Source organism: Chlamydotis macqueenii, chromosome 3 (assembly GCF_036417535.1).
Source record: "Chlamydotis macqueenii isolate bChlMac1 chromosome 3, bChlMac1.mat, whole genome shotgun sequence".
NCBI classification, from domain to species: Eukaryota; Metazoa; Chordata; class Aves; order Otidiformes; family Otididae; genus Chlamydotis; species Chlamydotis macqueenii.
In genome coordinates, this window is record NC_141558.1 from 103,270,595 (window position 1) to 103,292,941 (window position 22,347).

The 22,347-nt window shown below is 39.2% G+C and overlaps 1 protein-coding gene across 1 annotated transcript in view; it reads left to right on the plus strand.

Annotated features, from left to right (window-relative positions):
• The window catches only part of PRKN (parkin RBR E3 ubiquitin protein ligase), a 766,947-nt gene that overhangs the window by 140,404 nt on the left and 604,196 nt on the right, over positions 1 to 22,347 (plus strand). The window contains exon 2 of the mRNA XM_086743743.1: positions 6,476 to 6,639. Coding sequence (XP_086599869.1) covers positions 6,476 to 6,639 — 164 coding nt within the window. The remainder of the gene's footprint in view (positions 1 to 6,475; positions 6,640 to 22,347) is intronic.

Consider the following 22,347-nt stretch of genomic DNA (forward strand, 5'->3'; position numbering starts at 1 on the left):
TGTGACAGTGTCAGCAGGCTCCAAATTGGGACTTGATGTAGTGGAAGTAGGGTAGAAATTGAAGTGGAGCTGATGGCACCATCCTGCTCTGCAGCGCTCCTGGGAACAAAAAGTGTTGGGAAGGTCTCCTATTCTAATGCAGAACCTAGATACACACATCTGTGAAGAAAAAGACTGCAACCAGTTCCAGGATCTGCTGTGGAAAGACACTTCAAAGAACTTTGCACAAAGTTGTTTAACCATTTAGTTGGACTTCCAGCAACATGCGCTGACTGGCTGTTTAATAAAAGCCTGTCACAGCTCTGAGCTATTCCTTTACAGACCTGACCTCAGTTTGCACAGTCTCCCCAGCTCATCTTTTTCTTTCAATTTTTTGTTCCTCTTTAATCTTTTGTTTTACTTCTTTCCCTTTTTGCAATTCCCTTGACACACTGAAAACCAGGAAATAACAATAAAACATTGTGGAACAAGATTTACTGCCATCACATTCTACTGTGTTGTGCTGCTAGTTTCTCTCACTACGTATATCCTACAGTTGCATTTCTACAGTTTACTTGTAGAAATTCCAGGCAGCAACTAACAACACATGGAGTTTATAAAGTGCCTACAAATGTATTTTATGTTCATTAATATAAAGGTTAAAATAATAGAACATTATCTTGCTGTGTGAGTGAGGATGCAAGAGCCCCAAGCATCTGAAAAATATGGTTTTATTTTATTTATTGAAATAAAAAAGATACTTAGAACAGCTGCCTTCAGCCTATGCCTTGAGAGGTGATGCACAGTTGTGCTGTAACGGAGGGACTTACAGAACATTTCCACAGTACTCTAGCAGCTGCTGGGGATTTCACATTATCTCAATTTCTGCTCTCCCTTCCTTTCTTTATCCTTTCTGTGCATTTTCCTGTTTTTAAACTGCACTAAACTGGTTAGTTGCACTGAATAAATTATTAATCACAGTTTATGAGAAAAAATTCATACTGAAAAGGAAGGGATGATATTTCTAGTGTGAAACAGTCTAGATGTAGGTTTTTGAGCTAAGAAGGGCTGTGTTCTCAAGTCATGTGCTGAGCTAAAGAGGAACTGATCGCCACAGAGAGATACTGTCACAAGACTTTTTTTCCCAGTCTTAGGAAAATACATTTCAAATGTCTTGTCATCTGACCTCAGTAGAGAAAGGGCTTTTAAAAATCAAGAAAGTTTCACGTATTTCACACCATCCTTGGGTTAAACTTTGGTTATATTCTTTTTGTCCCGAGGAAGAATGGGGAATAAAGAGTACTTGAAGCTGTTGTAGTTATCATGGACACAATATAATTACTCAGCAATAAGATCTTAAATGTGTGCATTCTGTTGCCACAGATCATATATTGTAGATTATATAGAGCTTTTGTTTGGTGTGCAGCAAAAAACATCTACATGTAAAACCATCTACAATTTTTTTTTCATTCTTAAAATATTTCGGTTATTTCTGTTTTATATACGAGCACTGTGTCTTCACAGTTTGTTTACAAGTAGGGCCTAAGCTTCTCCAACATGCAGTGTTTATATTCTTGATTCAGAACTGGAAAACCTGTAGTGTTGATGACTTTTGGTATGACTTGCCAAAGAAGAAAGGCGGCTGATCCCAGGCTCCTGAGAACTGGCCTGTTGACATCCTGGCAGAGGAGCCTGCCCTCCAGCTTTCTGCCTTCACTTGAAATTCTGCAGCTCCTGTACACATCTTCCCCCTGTACTTCTGTCTGAGTTTGACCAGTTCATATCTGCATTTGCTTAAATTTACAGCTGAGTTTATACTAACATGCTGAATTGTAAACAGGCACAGCTAAGATGCAGGTACGTATTTCTTTCAGTGTAGCAACCTCCAGCATAAGGGCTGGACAAATGGAGAGGAGAGGTACTGTCTTAAACTACTGAAAAGTTTAGTCACAGTCTTCTTCACTTGTATTCCCTTCACTAACAATTCTTGTATTACTTCATGGGGAAAAGTTATCTGTCATATTGTATCCTAAGTGATTGAATTGTGCTGCTGACTCTGTTTTGATAGTGAATGCAATGATGTATTAAACTGTTTGTGAAACACAAAATATTCAGGATAGCAATACTTTATTTGGGAACTGATGCATTTCTGTATTGTATTCATATGAATGAAATGGGTCATTTTACGTGAATTTGTTACTACAAGTTGCTTCAGAGGTGATAAATCCTTAATTTTATTACAGTCACTTGAATACAAATCAGCTAAAAGCCAAAAAGTTGAGTTCCTTGGGAACTTTTAATCAAAATGGATGCCAGGCTGCCTCTGTCATGATAGACCAGTGTTTCCTCACGGCAACAGCATGCACTTCTTGCTGGGATTTGGGTTGGTGCTTCATTCTGGGAGAGAGAATCCAAACAGAGGAGTCTCATCAACAGGACTGGAAGAAAAAAAAAAGTATTTGTTTCCATGAAGTGCTGCAGAATGAAAATATTTTGACACTTACATGGTACTTCTTGTTCAACAAAAAGAACATAAACAGTCAATATATTGAATTTTTTACATATTTGCGATGAAAACCAATGTCAAAATAGTGAAACTTCCCACTACTGGAAACCAAGATTTTAATTTCACTCAGTATGTACTTCTGTGTATGCCTCCACTCTCTGGTTTAATTGCAGGGGCAGAGAGAGGTGTAGGGATGCATTTTTATTTCTCACTTCTGTTTCCCTAAATTGCTAGCCTCTGTCTGTGAAGAATTGTTACATTCTGCGTAGCTGGCTTTAACCTACTGCTGCATGCTAGACCATCATTTCTGTATGTAGAGTCTCTTATGTCTTCTTTGCACCTGAATGCATTTCACATACCCTGCAACTGTGTGTTCTGGTTTTGTAGTGTCAGTTTCTAGGGGGAAATGCGTTGCTCAGTACAAATGCAATTCCTGCCCTTATACCCAGAACTGAGAACTTTCCCTCTGCCACGCTCACAAAAGTGGCATGCCAAAAGAGTAAGCCTGCGGTCTTTGAAGAAGCCAATTTCTACCACTTGAGTCATTATGCCAGAGCAAAAAATTTCTAACTGTATAGGTACCTGCTTGAAAAAATGGATATTTTCACAGGAAACGGGAAATTCCTCTGGAAATACATAAAACTTCCTTAACTACAACTATTCCATTATGTAGCACTTACTGGTCCTTCCAAACAAGAGATTAATACTCTCCAACTTGTTAAATGTAAAATTGAAATTATTGCATGAAAATATACCTTAGATACCTGAAAGATGTAGAGAAATATCTATATACTTCTTTTTATTCACTCTTTCAGTTATACCGCTTTCCTCCGTTCACTACTGTGCTTAAAATGTGTGAACTTAAAAGTGAGATTTTAAAGGTATGCAGAGATTCAGATATCTACCAAGAGAGATTTACAGAAGCACCTAGGTTCCTCTTGATCCCTCTGTGAATCAGATCCTTGTGATAGTTACAGAGATTATCTTTTGACATGACAGTCAAGTCTCACAAAGTTTCCTTTTATCAGACAAGTTTTACTGTTTGTCACCTCTTACAGATGTGGGAGTAGGAGAGCCGATCCAAACGGAGCCTCCCTTCCTCAGCTTGATTTGGCTGCTTCTTAATTTTAGTAACTTGATTTATTTCTTTTGGATTTCCATCAGCAATTTAGGCCTCACGTAAATTCCCTAGTTCTGTTAAGCCAATATTTATTTAACTTCCAGGAGACTAACTTTAAATTCTAGAGTCTTTTCAAAGTATGTGTTCTTTGGAAGAGGTCTCAAATGTCTGCAGAACTTCACCTGTGATCTCTTCAATAACATGTACTGTTAAGAGTATCAGCTCGATAGTGATTATTTAATCATTGAAGTGAAATGTCAAAAAGCAAATAATAAGTTTATTTTTCCTAAAAAGACAGCTTGAAATATTATAATGATGAATTTCTGGTTTTATTCCACAGACTGAAGTTTTGTACTTAAACTTTTTACGCTCTGTGCAAGTAAGCAAAGGTCTCTTCTCTTCTTTTACATTAAAAAGAGTTGGTGAATTGCAGACTTATAATAGAGTAAATGTGTTTAAGGGCAAAATATTTGTGGACTAGAACTTTCCAGGAAGAAAAGTTTGACATCGTATCATTTTTCTGAGTTAGCTCTTCAGGCTTGTAAGAGAGTAACTGTAATCATAGCCGTGGAGTGCAAATACTGCACTCACTCACCCATTTCCCATGTTTGCTTGTAGTTACAATTGTGAGACTGAAAATTCTGCTACCTTGTATATGTTGAGAAGAGGCGACTACATCTGTTGGAAGTGAATAAAAAGACAGTTTTTTTGAGGGGAAGGGGTGGGGATTGTTGATGGTGAACATGAATTATACTTGCAGTAAGTGTGTTGGATTTTTACTGTCTTTGAAAATGAGTACAGCTTTATAATTAATTTAAATGACACTTGTGTATGCTTCTTTTGTCAAGCACTTTCCTCTTACCAGCACATTTAATTTGCAGTCAATGCACCTGCTAACTTTTTTTCATTTCCAAAATGAATAGCACTGACTTTCCTAAGACTAAAGATAAAGAGGCTTACTTATTAGTTAGGAGGAAGCCTTTGGAGATGCACATGTATGCTTTTCATGTGCATGTGTGAGCATATCTATATAAATGTATAATATATATATATATGCACATAGTCAGAGCATATTAAAAAAGCATATTCCCCATTGATTTAACTATATATTTTGCTACTGGCCCAGATAATGTTATTTACAGTTAAGCACTATGAGTGTTCCTGGAAAGATGGGAAATGTTCAGTTCCCATTAGCTGGAACTACTTTTTGTCCTATAAATCCTCCTTTACTCTCCAAACCACAATGAAAATAAAATTCAAATTCTGCAGATTTTTTTCTGAGCAGTCTGAATATACAGCTTGCACAGTTCAGTTATTTCCAGAACACCTTTAAATAGACATCAAAGCCAGTAACGATATGTACTAGAGGAGACTGTGTAACACGCTGTGGGGCATATGTACTGCACCCTGCCTGACACAGCGTTATGCAATCTTACCCTACATTTTTTTTTACATTAAGAGGGTACTTTTAAGTGCAAAACTTAAAATGCTGTGTAAAATTTTATTGGCATATGGCATTGTCCGTTAAAGATTAGCCGAATCTGAATTGAAGATGTGAAATTGGAAATATTCGCAGCATTCATTGCTCAGCAAAACAATGGCAGCGTTCTCAGCCACATTCAAATGCTCTTACAGTATCTGAAAACTTCTGAGTGGTCAGGTAGACTATGTGTTTGAAAAATCATAAAAATTCAATTTTCAACTTTAAAGCCAGTTATTTCTTTATTTAAATACTTTGGAGCTTATGCTTCTTTCAGTCATCAAAAATGCAAAGGAATAACATCTCCCGCTAAAACCTTGCAGTGGGAACGGGAAATAAATCTTTAAGAAGACTGGTTCTTACAATCAATACACAAGCAGTTTAGGTGACAGGTATCCACTATCTAATGGATATAAATGATTTTGTGTTTTATATTGGGTTTTGCTGATTCCTTTGCTTCCTGCCTGTGGAGCTGTTGGCTGAAGCGATCCACTGGGGACGTGTCTACCGTTCATACAATGTCTGTGACTGATATGGATGTAATGAGGTTTTTTCCTGTTTCATAGTTCTTGCAGTCATTCTGCCACCACAGGCTCAATGAGCACATTCAGGCTCATTATGAAAAACAGCTCTGCCAGCGAAATGGCAGGAAGCTTATGCGTTTATTTGCCAGACTTCTCTGGATGTATAAACCAGTTGCTGCAGCTCTAAAAATGATATGACTGGTGCAGTAGTGATTTTCTGCACTGAAGGTGGATGCCGGCAGGAGTTATGTACTGCAGATATTTTAGTGAACTCTGAAAAGACCACGCTCTAATACAACACTCCTAACATTTCTGCTAGCCTGTGATTTTCTCTCTATCATTATCTTCTGTAGAATTATATCAGTGGGAACACAGTTTATATGACTGTGCTTTACTATGTAGCAAGGAATTGTTTTCCCTTGCACTATTTAATGCGTTTTGCCTTTAAAGCATACCTCAGTTCCCTGCATTTATTTGTTATATGCAGTGGGGAAGAGCACAAGGGGTACAGAAAGCATGTGTGCCCCATGCCCACTAAGGTTAGGACTGAACCTTAGTTTAGGAAGTAGGTTATGACATCTGTTGTGCCAATTAGTGACTACTTAGACAGCTGCCTAGCTGTGTCTCTCTTGATTCTGACTGTTCTCTGTAACTTCTAACACTGCCAAGGGGAAACACAGGGGTTTTGTTTATTGGTCACTAGCTGTTCTGTGGTGGGTTTCAAAATGGTACACTGTAGTATTAATAACTTTTCTCTGAAAATAGTACATGCTCCCTGACATTGAAGAGTAAGCCTCTCAGAGTCACTTTAGTACAAACACGTTGTGAGAAATGCTCGCTTTAAAAGGTGTTTTGCTCTTGTTCAGTGTTTGTCAGGTTCAACTCCAGCCATGGCTTCCCGGTGGAGGTTGGTTCGGACGCCAGCATCCTCCAGCTGAAGGAGGCGGTTGCCCAGCGACAGGGAGTTCCAGCTGACCAGCTGCGCGTGATTTTTGCAGGGAGGGAGCTCAGCAATGACTTGACACTGCAGGTAAGTCTCCCTTGGTAGCTTCGCTTCTGGGCTGCTGCCAGCTACACTGCCTCTGCCTCTAATGCTGGCAATCTGACATTCATGCCTGAGATCTAATAGAATAAATAGTGCCTGGGGATTCCTTGAACTTTACTCCACACTGCTTCATTAATTCTGACCTTCTTAATTATGCATTAAAACTGCAAGCAGGAAGGATAGGGGAAGAGAGAGAATACGAGAGAGAGAGCATGGGAGAGAGCTGTGCCTAGTGAATAAATGTTTACTGACTGCACAGGCAAGCCATGCGCAATTTCTGTGTCTGTTCAATTTCTATCTTACTTATTCCATTTGAATCTTAATGAAGAAGGATGTGAATAAATTGCTCTAAATCAGGTTGCAGAGTCATCACATTTTATAGATTTGTAACCCAATTGTGACCCCTGGAGGATAGCTACAGGGCTGCTGCTGCTCCCTGTGCTGCTGCACACATGTGCAGGTGAATGAGCTGCTTGAAGGATGGTTCCAGATCAGAAAGCCCACAGACGTGTGATCCAAACCACTGAACTCATAAACGTGTGAAGCTAAGAGAGGGGCAGGGAGCATGGAAGAGCGGCTGTAAGCAGGTATCTGAATTTCAGGTGGAGGTTACCTAACTGTTCTCTTCAATAAATGCAGAGGGGTGTTCACCTGTGGTAAGCGATAGTAAGCTCACCACAGATGAAGTAAGGAAAGATAGGTTCAACTTTCTCTTCCTTGTTGTCTTTGCTACCATTACCAGTGCTGCCACAAATGCTTTATGCCTATTTTTTTTATCCTGTATGCGGATTTAGCAGTTCACTCGGATAGCCAGGGCTTAGCATAAGATCACACATATAAGACATTTGAGGAATTTGGGGAAAACTACCGGCCTTTTGACAGAGTGCAAATACCGATGTAATGAAATTGCTGTCCTTCTGCAGTGGTATCAAAGAGCTGCAGATGCAATCTGTAGTACTGCAGGTGATTATATAAAAGATCCCTCACAGGCAGAAGTATTTCAGATTAATTGGCACTCATATTTCAGAAGTATGGCTGTACTTAGTATGGCTGCTAAGCCTAGGTACAGAAAGTCACTACTGTATTGATGACCTATCACTGTTTCTCCTTGGGTATGATATTTATTGCCTTGCAAAGGGTTTTAGGGAGTTTCAGCACACAAAGGAAGGTATAGAAATGTGAATTGTTGTCAGTCTCTAATGCATCAACTGCGGATAGTGTTGATGCATAAATTCACAGCATGAACAGTAATGTGCTTCACTTACTTATATGTGAGAACATATATATGAAAATGTAAGAATAATAAAAATAATGTGAATTGTAGAAGTTGTCAGTTGCCAGTTGCTAGATTTGAGTGTCTGTGTTGTTCTGTCAGAAGCTTCTGAACCACTTAGCAATTCCTGGGAAGCTGTAGTTATTGATGTTACTGCCATTTTATGTCAGCATGAAACACAGATTTTGAAGCCAATTTTACAATTGCAGCCAAGTTTGTTGTCGGCTACAACACACAATGTGGTACCAGGGTAAATTAAAACTTGCTTTCCAAATATACAGGCCTGCTGATGACTTAATTCATTTCATTGGAATGTCAGAATTACCATGTGTTGTCAAGACTTTTTATTATTTACTAAACTGGACCTAGACTCATTGCTTTGACTCTCAGCTTCCAAAGGAGATAGCAAGTTCAAAACTGTTTCGGATGGTGTGAACCATACTTCTATATTTAAGTCTTAAATATTGCAATGATTAATATCATCAGCAGTGTATCAACTACATTTTTATTCTTGATATTTAATTAAGTGTATTTTACTCTGCTTCTGTTTTTGTCATATATTTGTGTCTATGCATTTATTTATTGTGGAAATTTGTTACCACAAGAACAGTTGAGAGTTTGCAATGTTTGGGTTCCTGTGGTAGGCTGTTTGGGGCTTTTTGCGTAAGAAGCAAAATGCTACTAAAAATGGAGTGCTAGTGAAATACTAACTGCTAGTGAAATACTAACATGTATTGCATGTGTAATTTCAGAGTTAACATCACATATGAGCGAATTTACTAGCTCTTGTTTTGTAGACTACGGATTTGTATGCAGAATAAGAAAAATACTACATAGATTTCTACTCAGCTGATGCTTCTATTTTACTACATTTTATGGTAACGTAGAATTTCTAGTAAGACCATTTTGTCCTTCCATTTTTCATAAATTACTTTTGAACTTATTTGCCCAAAATACTGTGGGAGAATCTAGAGGTCAGGAGAGAGAACTGATAGTACTACAGATAGTGAGATTATAGAGGACATGGGAAAAGCTGGGATAGTTGCAGGAGTGTGGGGCAAGGATATAGGAGAAACTCCCAAACAGCAAACTTTATTGGTTTCACAGCTCATAGAACAACTAGATTTGGCTTGACAGCTACTTTAGGATCTCAGGCAGCTGATACAAAACATAACTGAGAATGTGAAAGCTGCATTTGTTTTCCTGTTTGGAGAGAAGGAAAAATCCTTCATGGTAACTGCAACCTGTAAAAAAGAAATTCAGTCGGAATGCACAAACGTTAAAGAGAAATTATTATAAGAAAGGAAGTGCCAAGTTGAAATCTCAAATAAGTAATTTGATATCAACAACATCAGTAAAAAAAATTGTAGGGAGGATAGAAGTGAAATGTATGTGGAGACATTTCATTTGGTACCTCAGATAAATGTTTTGTCCTTGAAAAAAGAGAGGAAGATAAGACACTGATTCGACTGTGCACAGGGGAGATCAGTATCTTAGCTAGTGACTAAGGGGCAAGTAGTGAAATTAGAGCCGTGGTAAGGAAAGATTGGTAATGACTGGATGAAGAATGAGACCTGCTAAATTTGGATCTCATAAGAAGGAATTAAAGCAATAAGCTGCTTCCTAAAAGCACAGCAAATGGTGTCACTTTAAGGGTGCTAAATATTCCGAAGAATGATGAAGAGCTCCCTGCTGATTACAGTTCACTTTGGAATGAACAGAAGTAATTAATTAATATATACCCAAAATAGGAATTCTTTCAGAAGGCTATAATGAGTATATGAGAACAGTGGTAAGATCTTGTGGCAAGCACAAGGGCAAAAGAAGAACAGAACCATAACAGAGTCACCAAAGGAATAAACAGGAGATAGCTGCGTATCAGGAACATTGAAGTGTTGTAACAGGAGCTGACTGCTTACAATAATATTCTCCTTGTCTGTCAGAATGGCAAAACTAGTTAACAAACCTTATGGAAGCAAAATATATAATATTTATTAATACACAATTTTGCTCAATGCAAACAATTTGAAAATTGCTACTGGTAATAGAAGCAGTATTCTATTAGTACAGGCTTGCCCTTTATTGGAGAACTCAAAATCTCCCTCTGTGAAGAAGCTCTTTGCAAACAGTTTGTAAGAGCTATTCCCTATCTTGCAGAGCTTACAATGTAAATGAATAAGGCCAACAAATGATGTTATGGGAATCAGTAGCCTGGCTTGTTCACAGCCAGTAGCAAAACAGGGATAGAATTAAGTAAGTCTTCTGTTTCCCAGTCCAGCACAATTTCTTTTTGACAGTGTTTCTTCTATGAGGTAAATGTAGAAAATACAGTTCTGTGAAAGAGAAAAACACTAAGGATGTGATTAGTAGCAAGACTTGTTAGTTTTATCACAGAGCCCCACTGAGAAAGCTTCTAAATCAGAGTTAGCTTGCATTTGACTGGAGCATAGGCTTGAGGCTTGGAGTACAGGCTTCACGCGAATTTGGCTTTGACAACATCCATCCATATAGGGACTTTCCTAAAATTATTTGTCTATACATTTGAGAAACAAACAAACATGACTAAAAGTACTGTTCAACGCTGGTGTGTGAGCTGATGAGCATAATTGTAAATGAGTAAAAAGGAATGGCATAACTGTAGTAGCAACACAATGATCATCTCTACGGAGGAGGGAAAAGAGAAGTGGTAGGGGAGAAATGGTATTATATGTAATGTTAGCATGCTGCAGTTTGACGGGTGTTTGGAGAGAGAATGCTTCGTTGTGAAAGGGTTTCTGAATAGTAAAGATTAGAGGTCAATCCAGAGGGCACCTGGTTCTGCTGAAAGCACTTTCCAGTGTGAAAAGCTCAAGGACAGAAAGAGCACCTTGCAACAAGTCTCAGTTTATATCTCTAACATTTAAAAAATTTATGAAAGCAGGGTATCGTTAATACCATTGTCTTCAGTGAACAACTTTTTTTTTTTAGCAGAAACGGGTATTTAAAAAATAGAACATTGTATTTTATTGAAGGAGGACCTTGTGTACCACAATGTATGTCAGCTTTCTTACTCTTTAATCACAGCTCAGTACAGTAGAGCTTCCAGCAGTTCTTGTATTTCCATGTTTCAGTTTACTGAAGGTTCAAAGGAGAAACCAGGTGACACAGTGCAAAATGTGTCCCTAACCAGCAAAAAATCCCCATATGCTCAACTTTAGTTATAAACCCATGAACACTAAGATTAGAATGGGTCCTTTGACATACACAAGAAATAGTGCCTTTTGTTACAACCTGCAGTTTTGTTTATAGGATATCAAATTGCTCATGGGAACATCTTTGATATTCAGCTGGTTTGCGGGTTACAGAATGCAGTTGAGCCAACATTTGCATGCATAAACACTGTTTGGAGAGATTTGCTCACATACGTCCTGACTAAATTAATCATACTATGTGAAATTCAAAGACAGAAAATGATTTTATGTATGTGTGTTTAAATCAGTATTTTGGGTCAATATTTGATCGATCTGTGGATCTTTTCTTACTTGTAAAGATGGAAGTGATGTGTATTGTACTTCTTCAAAATAGAAAAAGCTAGCTGAAGAATACTTAGGTATATTATAGTAATAAAGGAAATCTAGAGATGGCATCTGTGTTGCCAGGTAATATGGACTTGGCTAAATGAGTGGATAATGATACTGCTCCCTCTTGCTTCTTTTGATGGCTGCAGACTCACTGTATGCGACAACAGAGTCTGTACATGTTGAGTAAGTTTTTCCAAGACTTGTGATGGGCCTTATGGTATTATATGCCTGTCGTGGTTTTGTTTAGGGGGGGGGCGGGGCCTAAGGTGGTAGCTTCTGTAGGAAACTGCTAGAAGTCGCTCCCCTTTGTTCAGGGGACTTGGCCAGGCCTAGGGCGGACCCACTGCTGGCCAAGGCCGAGCCGATTGGTAGCAGAATATCTCGTGATAACGCCTCTGCGATAACGTATTTAAGAATGGGAAAACAGAAAAAAGAAAGAGAGAGGAGAGAAGATGTGAAGAAGCTGAGCAGGGGCAGAGGCGCAGAGGGGGAGGCGCAGGCCGCATGGGCCTTGCAGGCCTCACCCTCTGGCCTCTCGCCAGGCGGCCGACTGTGCCTGACTCGGTCCAGCCCAGCTGCAAGAAGTGGAGAGGAGATGAGAAGTGCATAAGATGTAAAAAGGATCCTGAGAGACACCTACCAGCCTGTTGTGAGGAATGGCTGCAGACACCAAGGTCAGTTCAGAAGGAGGGGGAGGAGTAATGCGGCTCCTGGCCAAGATTCCCCTGCAGCCTGTGGTGACGACCATGGTGGAGCAGGTTGTCCCCCTGCAGCCCATGGAGGTCTACGGAGGAGCTGAGATCCACTTGGAGCCCGTGGAGGACCCCATACCGGGGGAGGTGGATGCCTGAAGGCAGCTGTGGCCCGTGGAGGGCCCGCTGGGACAGCTGTTCTGGAGGGACTGCACTCCGTGGAAGAGATGACCCACGCCGGAGCAGTTCTACGAAGGACTGTGGCGTAGGGGTGGGACCCCACAACGGAGCAGGGGAGGAATGTGAGGAGTTCTTCCCCCAACCATGAAGCAGCGGCATGAAACAACGTATGATGAACTGACTGCAACCCCCATTCCCTCTTCCCCCCCTGTGCCGCTCGGGGGGAGGGGAAGGTAGTAGAGATAATGTTAAGCTTGGGAAGAGGGAGGGGTGGATGGAGGTTATCTTGTTCTCTGTCTCATTATCCTGCTGTTTGTAATAATAAATGAATAGTTTTCCCCAAGTTGAGTCTGTTTTGCCCGTGACGGTAACTTTAAGGATTTCTCCCTGTCTTTATCTCAAACCTGGAGCCGTTTTTCTTATATTTTCTCCCCCTGTTCTCTCGGAGGGTGGGGGGAGTGAGAGAGAGACTGCGTAGTCTGGTCCTGATCGGGGCTGAACTACGACAGTGCCCATAATGAAAGTGGAAAGTACCATGTAGCCATATTTAGTATGAAGTAAAGTCAGGGCCAGCTGAAGTCTACAGATTTTCCATATCTGTTTAAGAGGATACATTGCTTGTTAATTGTTCTGGCAGATCAAGATCTAAGTGCATTAATAAATTAGACCTTTGAGCTCAGTAACACATTTCCATTCTGCTTTTAAATGTGTTACTGTTCTATTCTTTTTGTGCTAAGTTTTTCCTGGAAGTAGGAGACTAGGAAAAAGATTTAACTATAGCTAAATAAGGGATAGATTATCTTCAAGTAGTTTGGTAACTCCAGAAGGTGAATGGGCCATGTCTGAGGGGGCTGCAGCATTTAGGGTGGCCTTGAACTTTGCTGGTACCTTCTGAATTCTTCTGACATTTCTTACGTATTTTAGTTGATCTGCTGATGGTTGAGGAAGTGTGACGAGGTTTTCTTTGCAAACTTTCTACAGTATGCACTCTCTACAAATTTGTATTTAGTTTCTAGAAGTATCTGGGTTTTGGTACCTAGGTGAATTCTGTGATATCTGCTAAATCTGGTTCATGGTTCCCTGGAATACAGTTGCTGGTACCTGTATTCTCATAGGAGTCTTAATAACTTATAATATTTCTGAATGAGCTGTATTGCGCTTTTAGAATCATTTCCAAATTTCTAAATGTCAATTTCTTTCATTTTTCACTTTGCTGATGGTTTCAGTAAGTTGGGAGTCTACTGAATTAATTTCCATTCCATCTCTGGTTGTTATTACTTCCTTATATGTGAGAACATGTTCAGGCAGAGATGACTTTTTTTTTAACTTCATTTCTCTTAGGCAGTTAAAATTCACTGCATTGAGGTCATTAAGTGAATTTTATGAAATCTGTTTCTGAAAGAGCAGTTACTTTGCGTGGGACTGCTAGAGAAACCGCAATACTATCTGCATGAAATACAGTGTGTTGATAAGAAACTCCTCTGGCAAATTGCTGTAGTTCTTCTCATGATAAATATAGTGTTTCTGAATGAAATTATCCTGAAAATTGCACTAATATTAGGTGTGCCTTTGTTTTCTACCTGAATATTTGCGTTAGGCACTTGTTGAATCTTTCTCCTTTGTCATGAGTATAATCCAATTCATATGTTTACAATTGTGTCCCATTTTTTTGATTTGGGTACTATTTTAGGCTGCAGGAGGGAAAATGTGTAAGAAAGAACTTCAAAAAGCTGTAGTTGGAGTGGAGGCACTTAGTAGTAACTATTATGAGTTTGTAAATCATGACAATAAAAGGAAGGTCAGCCCATGTCTTTCATTCAACACTTTGCAAAATTGCTCTGGTGGAAAAGTATTTAGCATATTGCACACCATTACCAAAAACTAGTTGAATCAGCAGTAGTTAAAGGGTAAGAGGCATATTTCCTTCCTTCTTCTTCCCTTTTATCAGAAGAAAAACATGGTATTAACTGATCTGGTAGACTACATTTATAAGGAAGGATCCATAGAGACTGTATTTTCTAATTCATAACTAAAATAGAATAATCATTGACAAATATTTGTATTATGTTAAAAATCAAGTGAAAGTAGGATTTATTTAACACTTTACATAGTGAAAATACTGGATTAAGAAATGGGAAGTTGGGACGGAGTATCTGTGGATTATTTTTAACATGGAGAATTTTGTGTCTGGAAACTAAATTTGTAAAGGAAGAGATTGAAACTTTAGTGTTGGAAATATATTTTAAAATAGCAGGTAGCATACCAAATATGCCTCCTCAATAGAGAGGGAATGTAGTCCCTTGCTAGTATAATTTCTTTGCTTTAGTCTTATTTTTACTTATTTAAATTTTTACAGCTGTGATCATTTGAAATGTCATTTGTAATACATTCATATTTTTCCTTATCAAGGTCACACAGCTATTTAGTAAACCATTCCAAGTTTCCTTCTTCTTTTATTTTGTTTTTCAAGCTTTCTCACTCATTTTAATTGAAAATGTGGCAGAGAGACTTAAATGCTTCATATCTGATTACAGTTTTCATCACTGATGAATGTCTATACTTTAGGAGATGGAGAAGTATTCCTGTTAGGAGTGGCTTTGATGGGGGGCTAGAGGAGGAAAAAGAAATCAGAAGAAGAGTTTTTGCATTGTGACAGCAAAGGGCCCGTGAAAGGAAATTAAATTGGTCATTCTGAAAAATAACACCAACGTAGGGTTAAAGAGAAAGAAGACAATTATTTTAGGACTTATTGAAGAATAAGCAGGTATATAATTCCTTACATATAATTTCATTGAAGCAACCCTCAATGAATTTACAATTTCTAGAAGCTTTCTTATGACTTCTAAAAGCCTGTTGAAGAAATGAATGTGAAGTGTTTAAGAAAAAATCAGTAATAAGCAGAACAACAAAGCAATACAATTTTCTCCCCTCATTTAAACTAAATAAAGCAGCAAAAGTACTTATTCCAAAAATGAAGTAATTTTCACTTTCTTCATCTACAGAGCAAGTTGTTATTTTGTTTTTTTTTCAGGTAAAACATTGTCTCCGTTGATTTAGTGACAGTGATGCCATTGACTTTTCATGAGCCAGCATTCCCCCTCTCATTTCCTCTCTCACTCATTCTCTCCCTCCTCTTCTCTCTCCCTTTTTCTCTTTCACACACACACACACAAAATCCCTGCTGTCCTTGCGAAGCTCCCCAGCTAATGAGAAATGCTCTACCTCCCATGCACAGAAGTACGGATGTGACTCCCATTCCCGCTGAGTCCACTTTCCAGTGCTGTTCCTGAATGAACTGATTAGAGTTTTCCTTGCTTGTACTGCTTTTCTTATTATTAGTTTCCCATAGTTCAAGTCGCTTTTCCTACTTCCATTTCTGTCTCTCCCAATCAATTCCAGTTCTTTGAAATCCTATTTCCATCCAATATATGTTGCCCATTGCAATTTTAAACCAGCTTAGGAAAATAATTGTTCTCTCTAATCTTTCCCTTTCCCGGCCTATGAAATAAAGAGGAGGAGAGAATGAGAAAACTAAGTTGCCTTACAGATCTGCTCTATCTGCCAATGAGCTGACATTTTCTTCTACTTACGGTTTCTGTCTCTCACTGGATGATGTGCTTCTATACTAACTATTGACCTCCTTGTTTTCTGATCTTCTTGTATCTAACCAAGAAGATCCAAGATCTGCAGGAGGCTATAGAAAAACAGGATAACCTGCAGGTAGTGGAGGGAACCTTTTGGAAAAACTGCGGATGATTGTCTCGTCTCAGACACCTGTGTTCCTGATAGGAAAACAGCCAGGCCCTCTTGTGAGATATTGGACTTCATACATATCTTCATATCACTTTGTTAATATATGTGTGATAATGTTTAAAAAGTTATCACCTTTTTTTTTTTTTGAAAAGGTACATACATGTTGACTATTTTTTGGTTGATGAGGTTACACTTCTAATGAAAAGACATGTACATGGCACCACAGTTGCTAGTTTTATGGTAGAATTAATTTATAAAAAGAAGATGCCAATAATGAAACATCTTTGTCGTGGTTTTGTTAGTGAGGGGGGCCTAAGGTGGCAGCTTCTGTAGGAAACTGCTAGAAGTCGCTCCCCTTTGTTCAGTGGACTCGGCCGGGCCTAGGGCGGACCTGCTGCTGGCCAAGGCTGAGCCGATTGGTAGCAGAATGTTCTGTGATAACGCCTCTGCAATAACGTATTTAAGAATGGGAAAACAGAAAAAAAAAAAAGAGAAGAGAAGATGTGAAGAAGCTGAGTCGGGGCAGAGGCGCAGAGGGGAAGGCGCAGGCCGCATGGGCCTTGCAGGCCTCACCCTCTGGCCTCTCGCCAGGCGGCCGACTGGCTCCTGCCTGTTTTGGCCCAAATCAGTCCGGCCCGGCTGCAAGAAGTGGAGAGGAGATGAGAAGTGAATAAGATGTAAAAAGCTCTAGAGAGACATCTACCAGCCTGTTGTGAGGAACGGCTGCAGACACCAAGGTCAGTGAAGAAGGAGGGGGAGGAGTAATGCGGCTCCTGGCCAAGATTCCCCTGCAGCCTGTGGTGACGACCATGGTGGAGCAGGTTGTCCCCCTGCAGCCCATGGAGGTCCACGGAGGAGCAGAGATCCACTTGGAGCCCATGAAGGACCCCACACCGGGGGAGGTGGATGCCTGAAGGTAGCTGTGGTCCTTGGAGGGCCTGCTGGGACAGCTGTTCTGGAGGGACTGCACTCCGTGGAAGATATGACCCATGCCAGAGCAGTTTCACGAAGGACTGGCGTAGGGGTGGGACCCCACAACAGAGCCGGGGAGAAATGTGAGGAGTTCTTCCCCCGACCATGAAGCAGCGGCATGAAACAATGTGTGATGAACTGACTGCAACCCCCATTCCCTCTTCCCCCCTGAGCCGCCCGGTGGGGGGAAGGTAGTAGAGATAATGTTAAGCTTGGGAAGAGGGAGGGGTGGATGGTGGTTATCTTGTTCTCTGTCTCATTATCCTGCTGTTTGTAGTAATAAATGAATAGTTTTCCCCAAGTCGAGTCTGTTTTGCCCGTGACGGTAACTTTAAGGATTTCTCCCTGTCCTTATCTCAAACCTCGAGCCGTTTTTCCTTATATTTTCTCTCCCTGTTCTCTTGGAGGGTGGGGGGAGTGAGAGAGAGACTGCGTAGTCTGGTCCTGATCAGGGCTGAACTACGACAATCTTTAAACTTCAAAAACATTTCTAATGCAGTTTTTCCCTATTAACTATTTGACATAAAACAGCATGATGGAAACATATAAATGTTTTATTGTCATATATTTGGTATGTGTGATATACCAGAGCTCTGACTTCATGATTTGCTTCTCATGCAGATCATCCCAAATTATCCTATAAAATATTTTTACTGTACTACCTTAGCATCTTTAACATATCAATCTATTCATTTGTATCTTTCGCAGTATGCAGTGTATTGTGAGTACAAAACAGATAAATGTATACAAGTATGTTTAAGTACAGAAAATAATAGCTGCTTTCCTCTTTAACCAACATCATATAGCCTTTATTCCTGCATTATTTTCATTACCCTAAATGGTGATCTGGGGGCTTTGACTACCATTTGTCTTACAGCAGTGTGTTTATTACTACAGCTTAAGCACACGTAATTTAAAGTGTCTGAGCTTCAGGAAAGGAGGAATCAATCCAATTTTAAAACGTCTTCATGCTTCTACTGTCAGAACTTTATGGCAAAAATATCTCAGTGACCATAAATGACAATAAATAAATTAAAATGACTGGATATATATAATTGGAAACCTTTTTCTTTGTGAAAGTATTCCCTTTTTCTTTATTAATAGTGAAAACTGCAGTGCCTTTCTCCTGAATGTAGTAAGATGCTTTATAATACTGAAATTATTATGTAATTTTTGTTTCTGGGCAGCAAGTAATAATGGAAACTTCTGTTAGTTTTGTCAGAACAGTTTTGTAAATTTTTGTGTTGTCACAGGAAGATTTTCAGTACATTCCACTAAGACAAACACAGGAAGAGAGGAAGTGATGCAACAGAGCAGCAGAATAACAAGAGGAAGAAAGGATACATGTAGAAATATATGCCATGCTGATGTAAACATTTCAAGACTGAGTATCAGAATGCTAGAAGAACTGTAGGAATTTCAGATAAAAAGCGTTTGGGTAGACCTGAAAAGTTCCACAGAAAGGGTTATGATTAATTATATGGCATTTACTAAATGTGAGGGAGATTAGATCAGCAAATGAAGAAAAATCTATTATGTGGCAGGGTTCGTGAAGCGTCTGAGGTTGTCCTACAAGACACATAAGCAAGAGATAAGGTGAAGGCTAAGCTATATTAGAAATGACTGCAAAAGCAAGGAAACCAAGGCACTGGATTGCAAAAGCATATGAATTGACAGCAATCACTTTTAAGCTGACATTTAAAAAAATTCCAGTAACTATTAGAATTGGAAATTTTCAGTTAATATAATTCATTATATAATATATAACAAAGTTAATATAATTTGTAATGTAAGGCTACTCGGGGAGAATATAAAGAACTGCATTCAAGGCCTGACACCTAAGATAATAGAGATGAACATGTTACCACCTTCAAAAGAGGTGTGATAGCGTGCAGACATCTACCTTAGTGGTAGACCCACTTAGTGAGTCACCAGACCCAAGTGTTTTCTTAAACATGTCATCAGATAAGATTAAAGTCTTCTCCCTTGCGACATGATTATCTTTTTTTTTTTTTTTAATGAAAAAGACTAGAACTTTTCTAAAGAAGATAAAAAATCCAAACTGAAGAGCAGTAATCCATGCAAGTCTATTGTCTGGGAAACTGATTCAGCTCATTTACCTGACTTGAGCTAGGCTGTGAATGCATTGCCTGCAACAATAAATTGAAACAAAACATTCAACTTCCTCAACATACTCAATATTACCATTTATAATGAAAGCAGATGCTGGGAATTGTTATCCTATAATCCAGCAAGGCAAATGAAGAATTATGCGATGCAGAATTGCATGCAATTGTAAATACATTATAGGAAACAAGATTTGGGGAGGTTGAACTGGTAACTGTTGATTTGGTGGGATGTATTTTCAACCAGAAATGTTGGTATTAGAAGCACTATTAGAAGGTATTAGAAGCACTATTCAGCCAGGTAAGCACTTGATAAGAGCCGTGAGTTCTAATTCTGGTTTCAGAAGAGTGGAGAAACTGGATGCAGTAACACGTAACTGTAGTGGTACCTACACTGCATGCCTGCAGTGGTTTGTGCACTTGCTTTTCAGAGGACCATTCTGTAAATGCCATCCTTTATCACTGCAGAGGTAATAAAAGCAGCATCCCCAGAAGTGTTCATTTCCGATGGAATTCATTGCTGATCTCATCTAGTTAAGTGAATGCAAATGGAAGTTCTCTCTCCTGTTTCTCTGAAGGATTGATGCTTTTCTGATTGGTGAGCACTGCAGTGTCAGTCTCTAGAAACAAATGGAGGAAGATTGACGCAGAATGGGTTCATACCTCAGGTAGCCGCAGGATTTAATCTCTGGGTGCATGTGTGTCAGTCATAAAGTAGTGAATTACTTATCTCCTGACATAATTCAAATCTCTCAGAAATGTTATTTTTCTATTAAAAAGAAAGACTGACTTTGCAAGGCCCCTGTGGGCTGTAGAAAATATTGAAAAAATAACAATTGCTAAATAAATGAAGTATAGAACTGGAGAGAGAGTTCACTTTGTTCACGTTTCTGGAAACTTTGATATGCTCTGTTGTTTCAGTGCATTAGGAGACATGCTACTTCCATTGTAATATAATGTAGTGTGATGTATTGTATATTTATAGTTAAAGCTAAAAATTGAACTTTTCTAGCAGCAGGGAACAGTAGTAGCCCTGCAGGATGTACACTAGCGCCCAGTAAGGCCAGTATCCACAGCTTTAAAGTTGCACTGTACTGCAGTCAACACCGGCGTTTCTAGTGCTGCTTACGTGAAAGAAGTTGCGTTAGAGTTTAGAAAAGAGAGGATCTGAGAGAGAAATAACCTTTCCTAAAATGAGAGAGAGATTAGGCTTGGTTTTGAGACTTGTTTTGCCATTGCCCACTTTGAAATCTCTTTGTGGTAGCTTCGTTCAGTCCTTTTTAAAACGGCATTGACATGCTGACATTTCAAAAGGTGCATACTGGGAACGGCACGTGAGGTCTTGTTGCTGAAGATTGTGTATCATGCCCTGACTTCATTACACTACTGGGAGGAAGCTGAAGTGTGTATTTTAATGTCCCTGTAACAACTCAGTAAACCTCATCGTTCTGTAACTTTGTGTTGTTTTGAAGAAGACTACTTCCATTTTCTTGAGTAAAATGGAATTTAAAGAAATTACTTGTTTGGCTATGTCAGGCTGGCAAGTTTCCTGTGTAATTCAGGAAAAGCTTGTGACATGCACTTATATTTCTGTTAGAAATTTATTTGTACTAATTAATTTTTATCCTTTTTCTTAATTTTAATATGTTACATCCATGTGATTTTATTATATCAGAGTGCATTAATTCATTTTCAGTCTTTCATTCTGGAATGTGAGTTGCAGGGTTTGAGCTGCAAGAGGCACTACAACCTGCTGTTCTTTGTGGAAGTAGTCACTGACAGCGCAACCGGCCAATATTGCTGCTTTTGTATTTTAGTCTACTGTTACATAGACTATGTTAGGGGTTCTTTCGTGTGTAGTCAAGATACATTGACTGTGTAAGAAAAAGTACTCTTTCTGAACACCCTGCTTTTTCATTTCTCATTCAGACACTTTTTTGTTGTTGTTGTTGTTGTTGATCTCAAATGTGCTTGCTGTTGTCAAGATTTCATCCAATGCAGAGTTGAGGTTGATGATCTTAGGTCTTACAGACCAGCCTTTTGGAGACTTCTTACCCTGGAGTGAATGAGTATAATCAAGCTTGCATTCTTTTTATCAAACTTCCATTTTGAATTGTGGGCTTTGATCTTTTTGTTTGTTCTATGCTCTACCTCTTCTACAGTGGTTACACTTTTACGTAAGATAGGTCAAGTGCTGCACGTAAGGCAATGCTTGTGTTTTAAACTGAGTGTTCTGCAGAAGAACCGAGGTGCTATGTTCTTCCCTCCTGCCTACAGCAGTCTTCCTTTTTAGTTCAGTGGGAAGGTGTGTATTTTATCATGCATTATGTCTGTGGATAATAACTAAAGCTTACTCTGAGTTTAGCGTGTTCAGCTATTAGTTTTGAAACAGTAAAATAACTGGAAAGTGAAAGCATACATTGTTAATGTAGAAGCAGCATATGTTAACGTGCCCACTTTAGGCAGTAAAGCTGGACAGATAATACTGCCAAAGACTGAACCTTTGTATGCCCTTGACTTTCTTACTTACTACAGAACTAATTGCCAAAGTCCTTTGACAACTTAATTTTGATTAATCTGTGTGATTAGGATATTTTGGAGGTTGAAAGAAATAGATCACAGTGTTAACTGAGCTTTGTGAAAAAGAAGCTCAAGGTCATAGAACCTCCTGATTCAGTTTGGTATAGAGCAGTCAATCACTGTACCAAAAATTTCATTTCTATCTCTAGCCACTCGGCCCTGCGTAGTGGACCTGATGATTTCCTGCTGTCTCTCAGGGCTGTCCTGCTGATGCAGAACGTAGCTCAGTATAGGAAGAAAAGGGAGTGCAGACATCTAGTTCAGGCTCTGTGCGTTTGAGAGCCAGAACACTCCACTAGATTAGCAGAACATACAAATTAGATATAAAGTGACAGTGTATATAGTAATAAGGCTTCTTCCCATTTTCTGCCTAAGGATGGGTATGTAGGTCAGGTGCTTTAACTTGGATAAGGAGTGCACTTGGTTTTATTCATTCTGAAGTGCAGTCATTGAGTGCATGAAAACAGATATTTTTTTTTGGTAGAAAAGAAGATGCACTTCAGCTGCGACTGGCATTCAGTCTGTGGCATCTGATTGAAGCAATTCTGAAGTGAAAC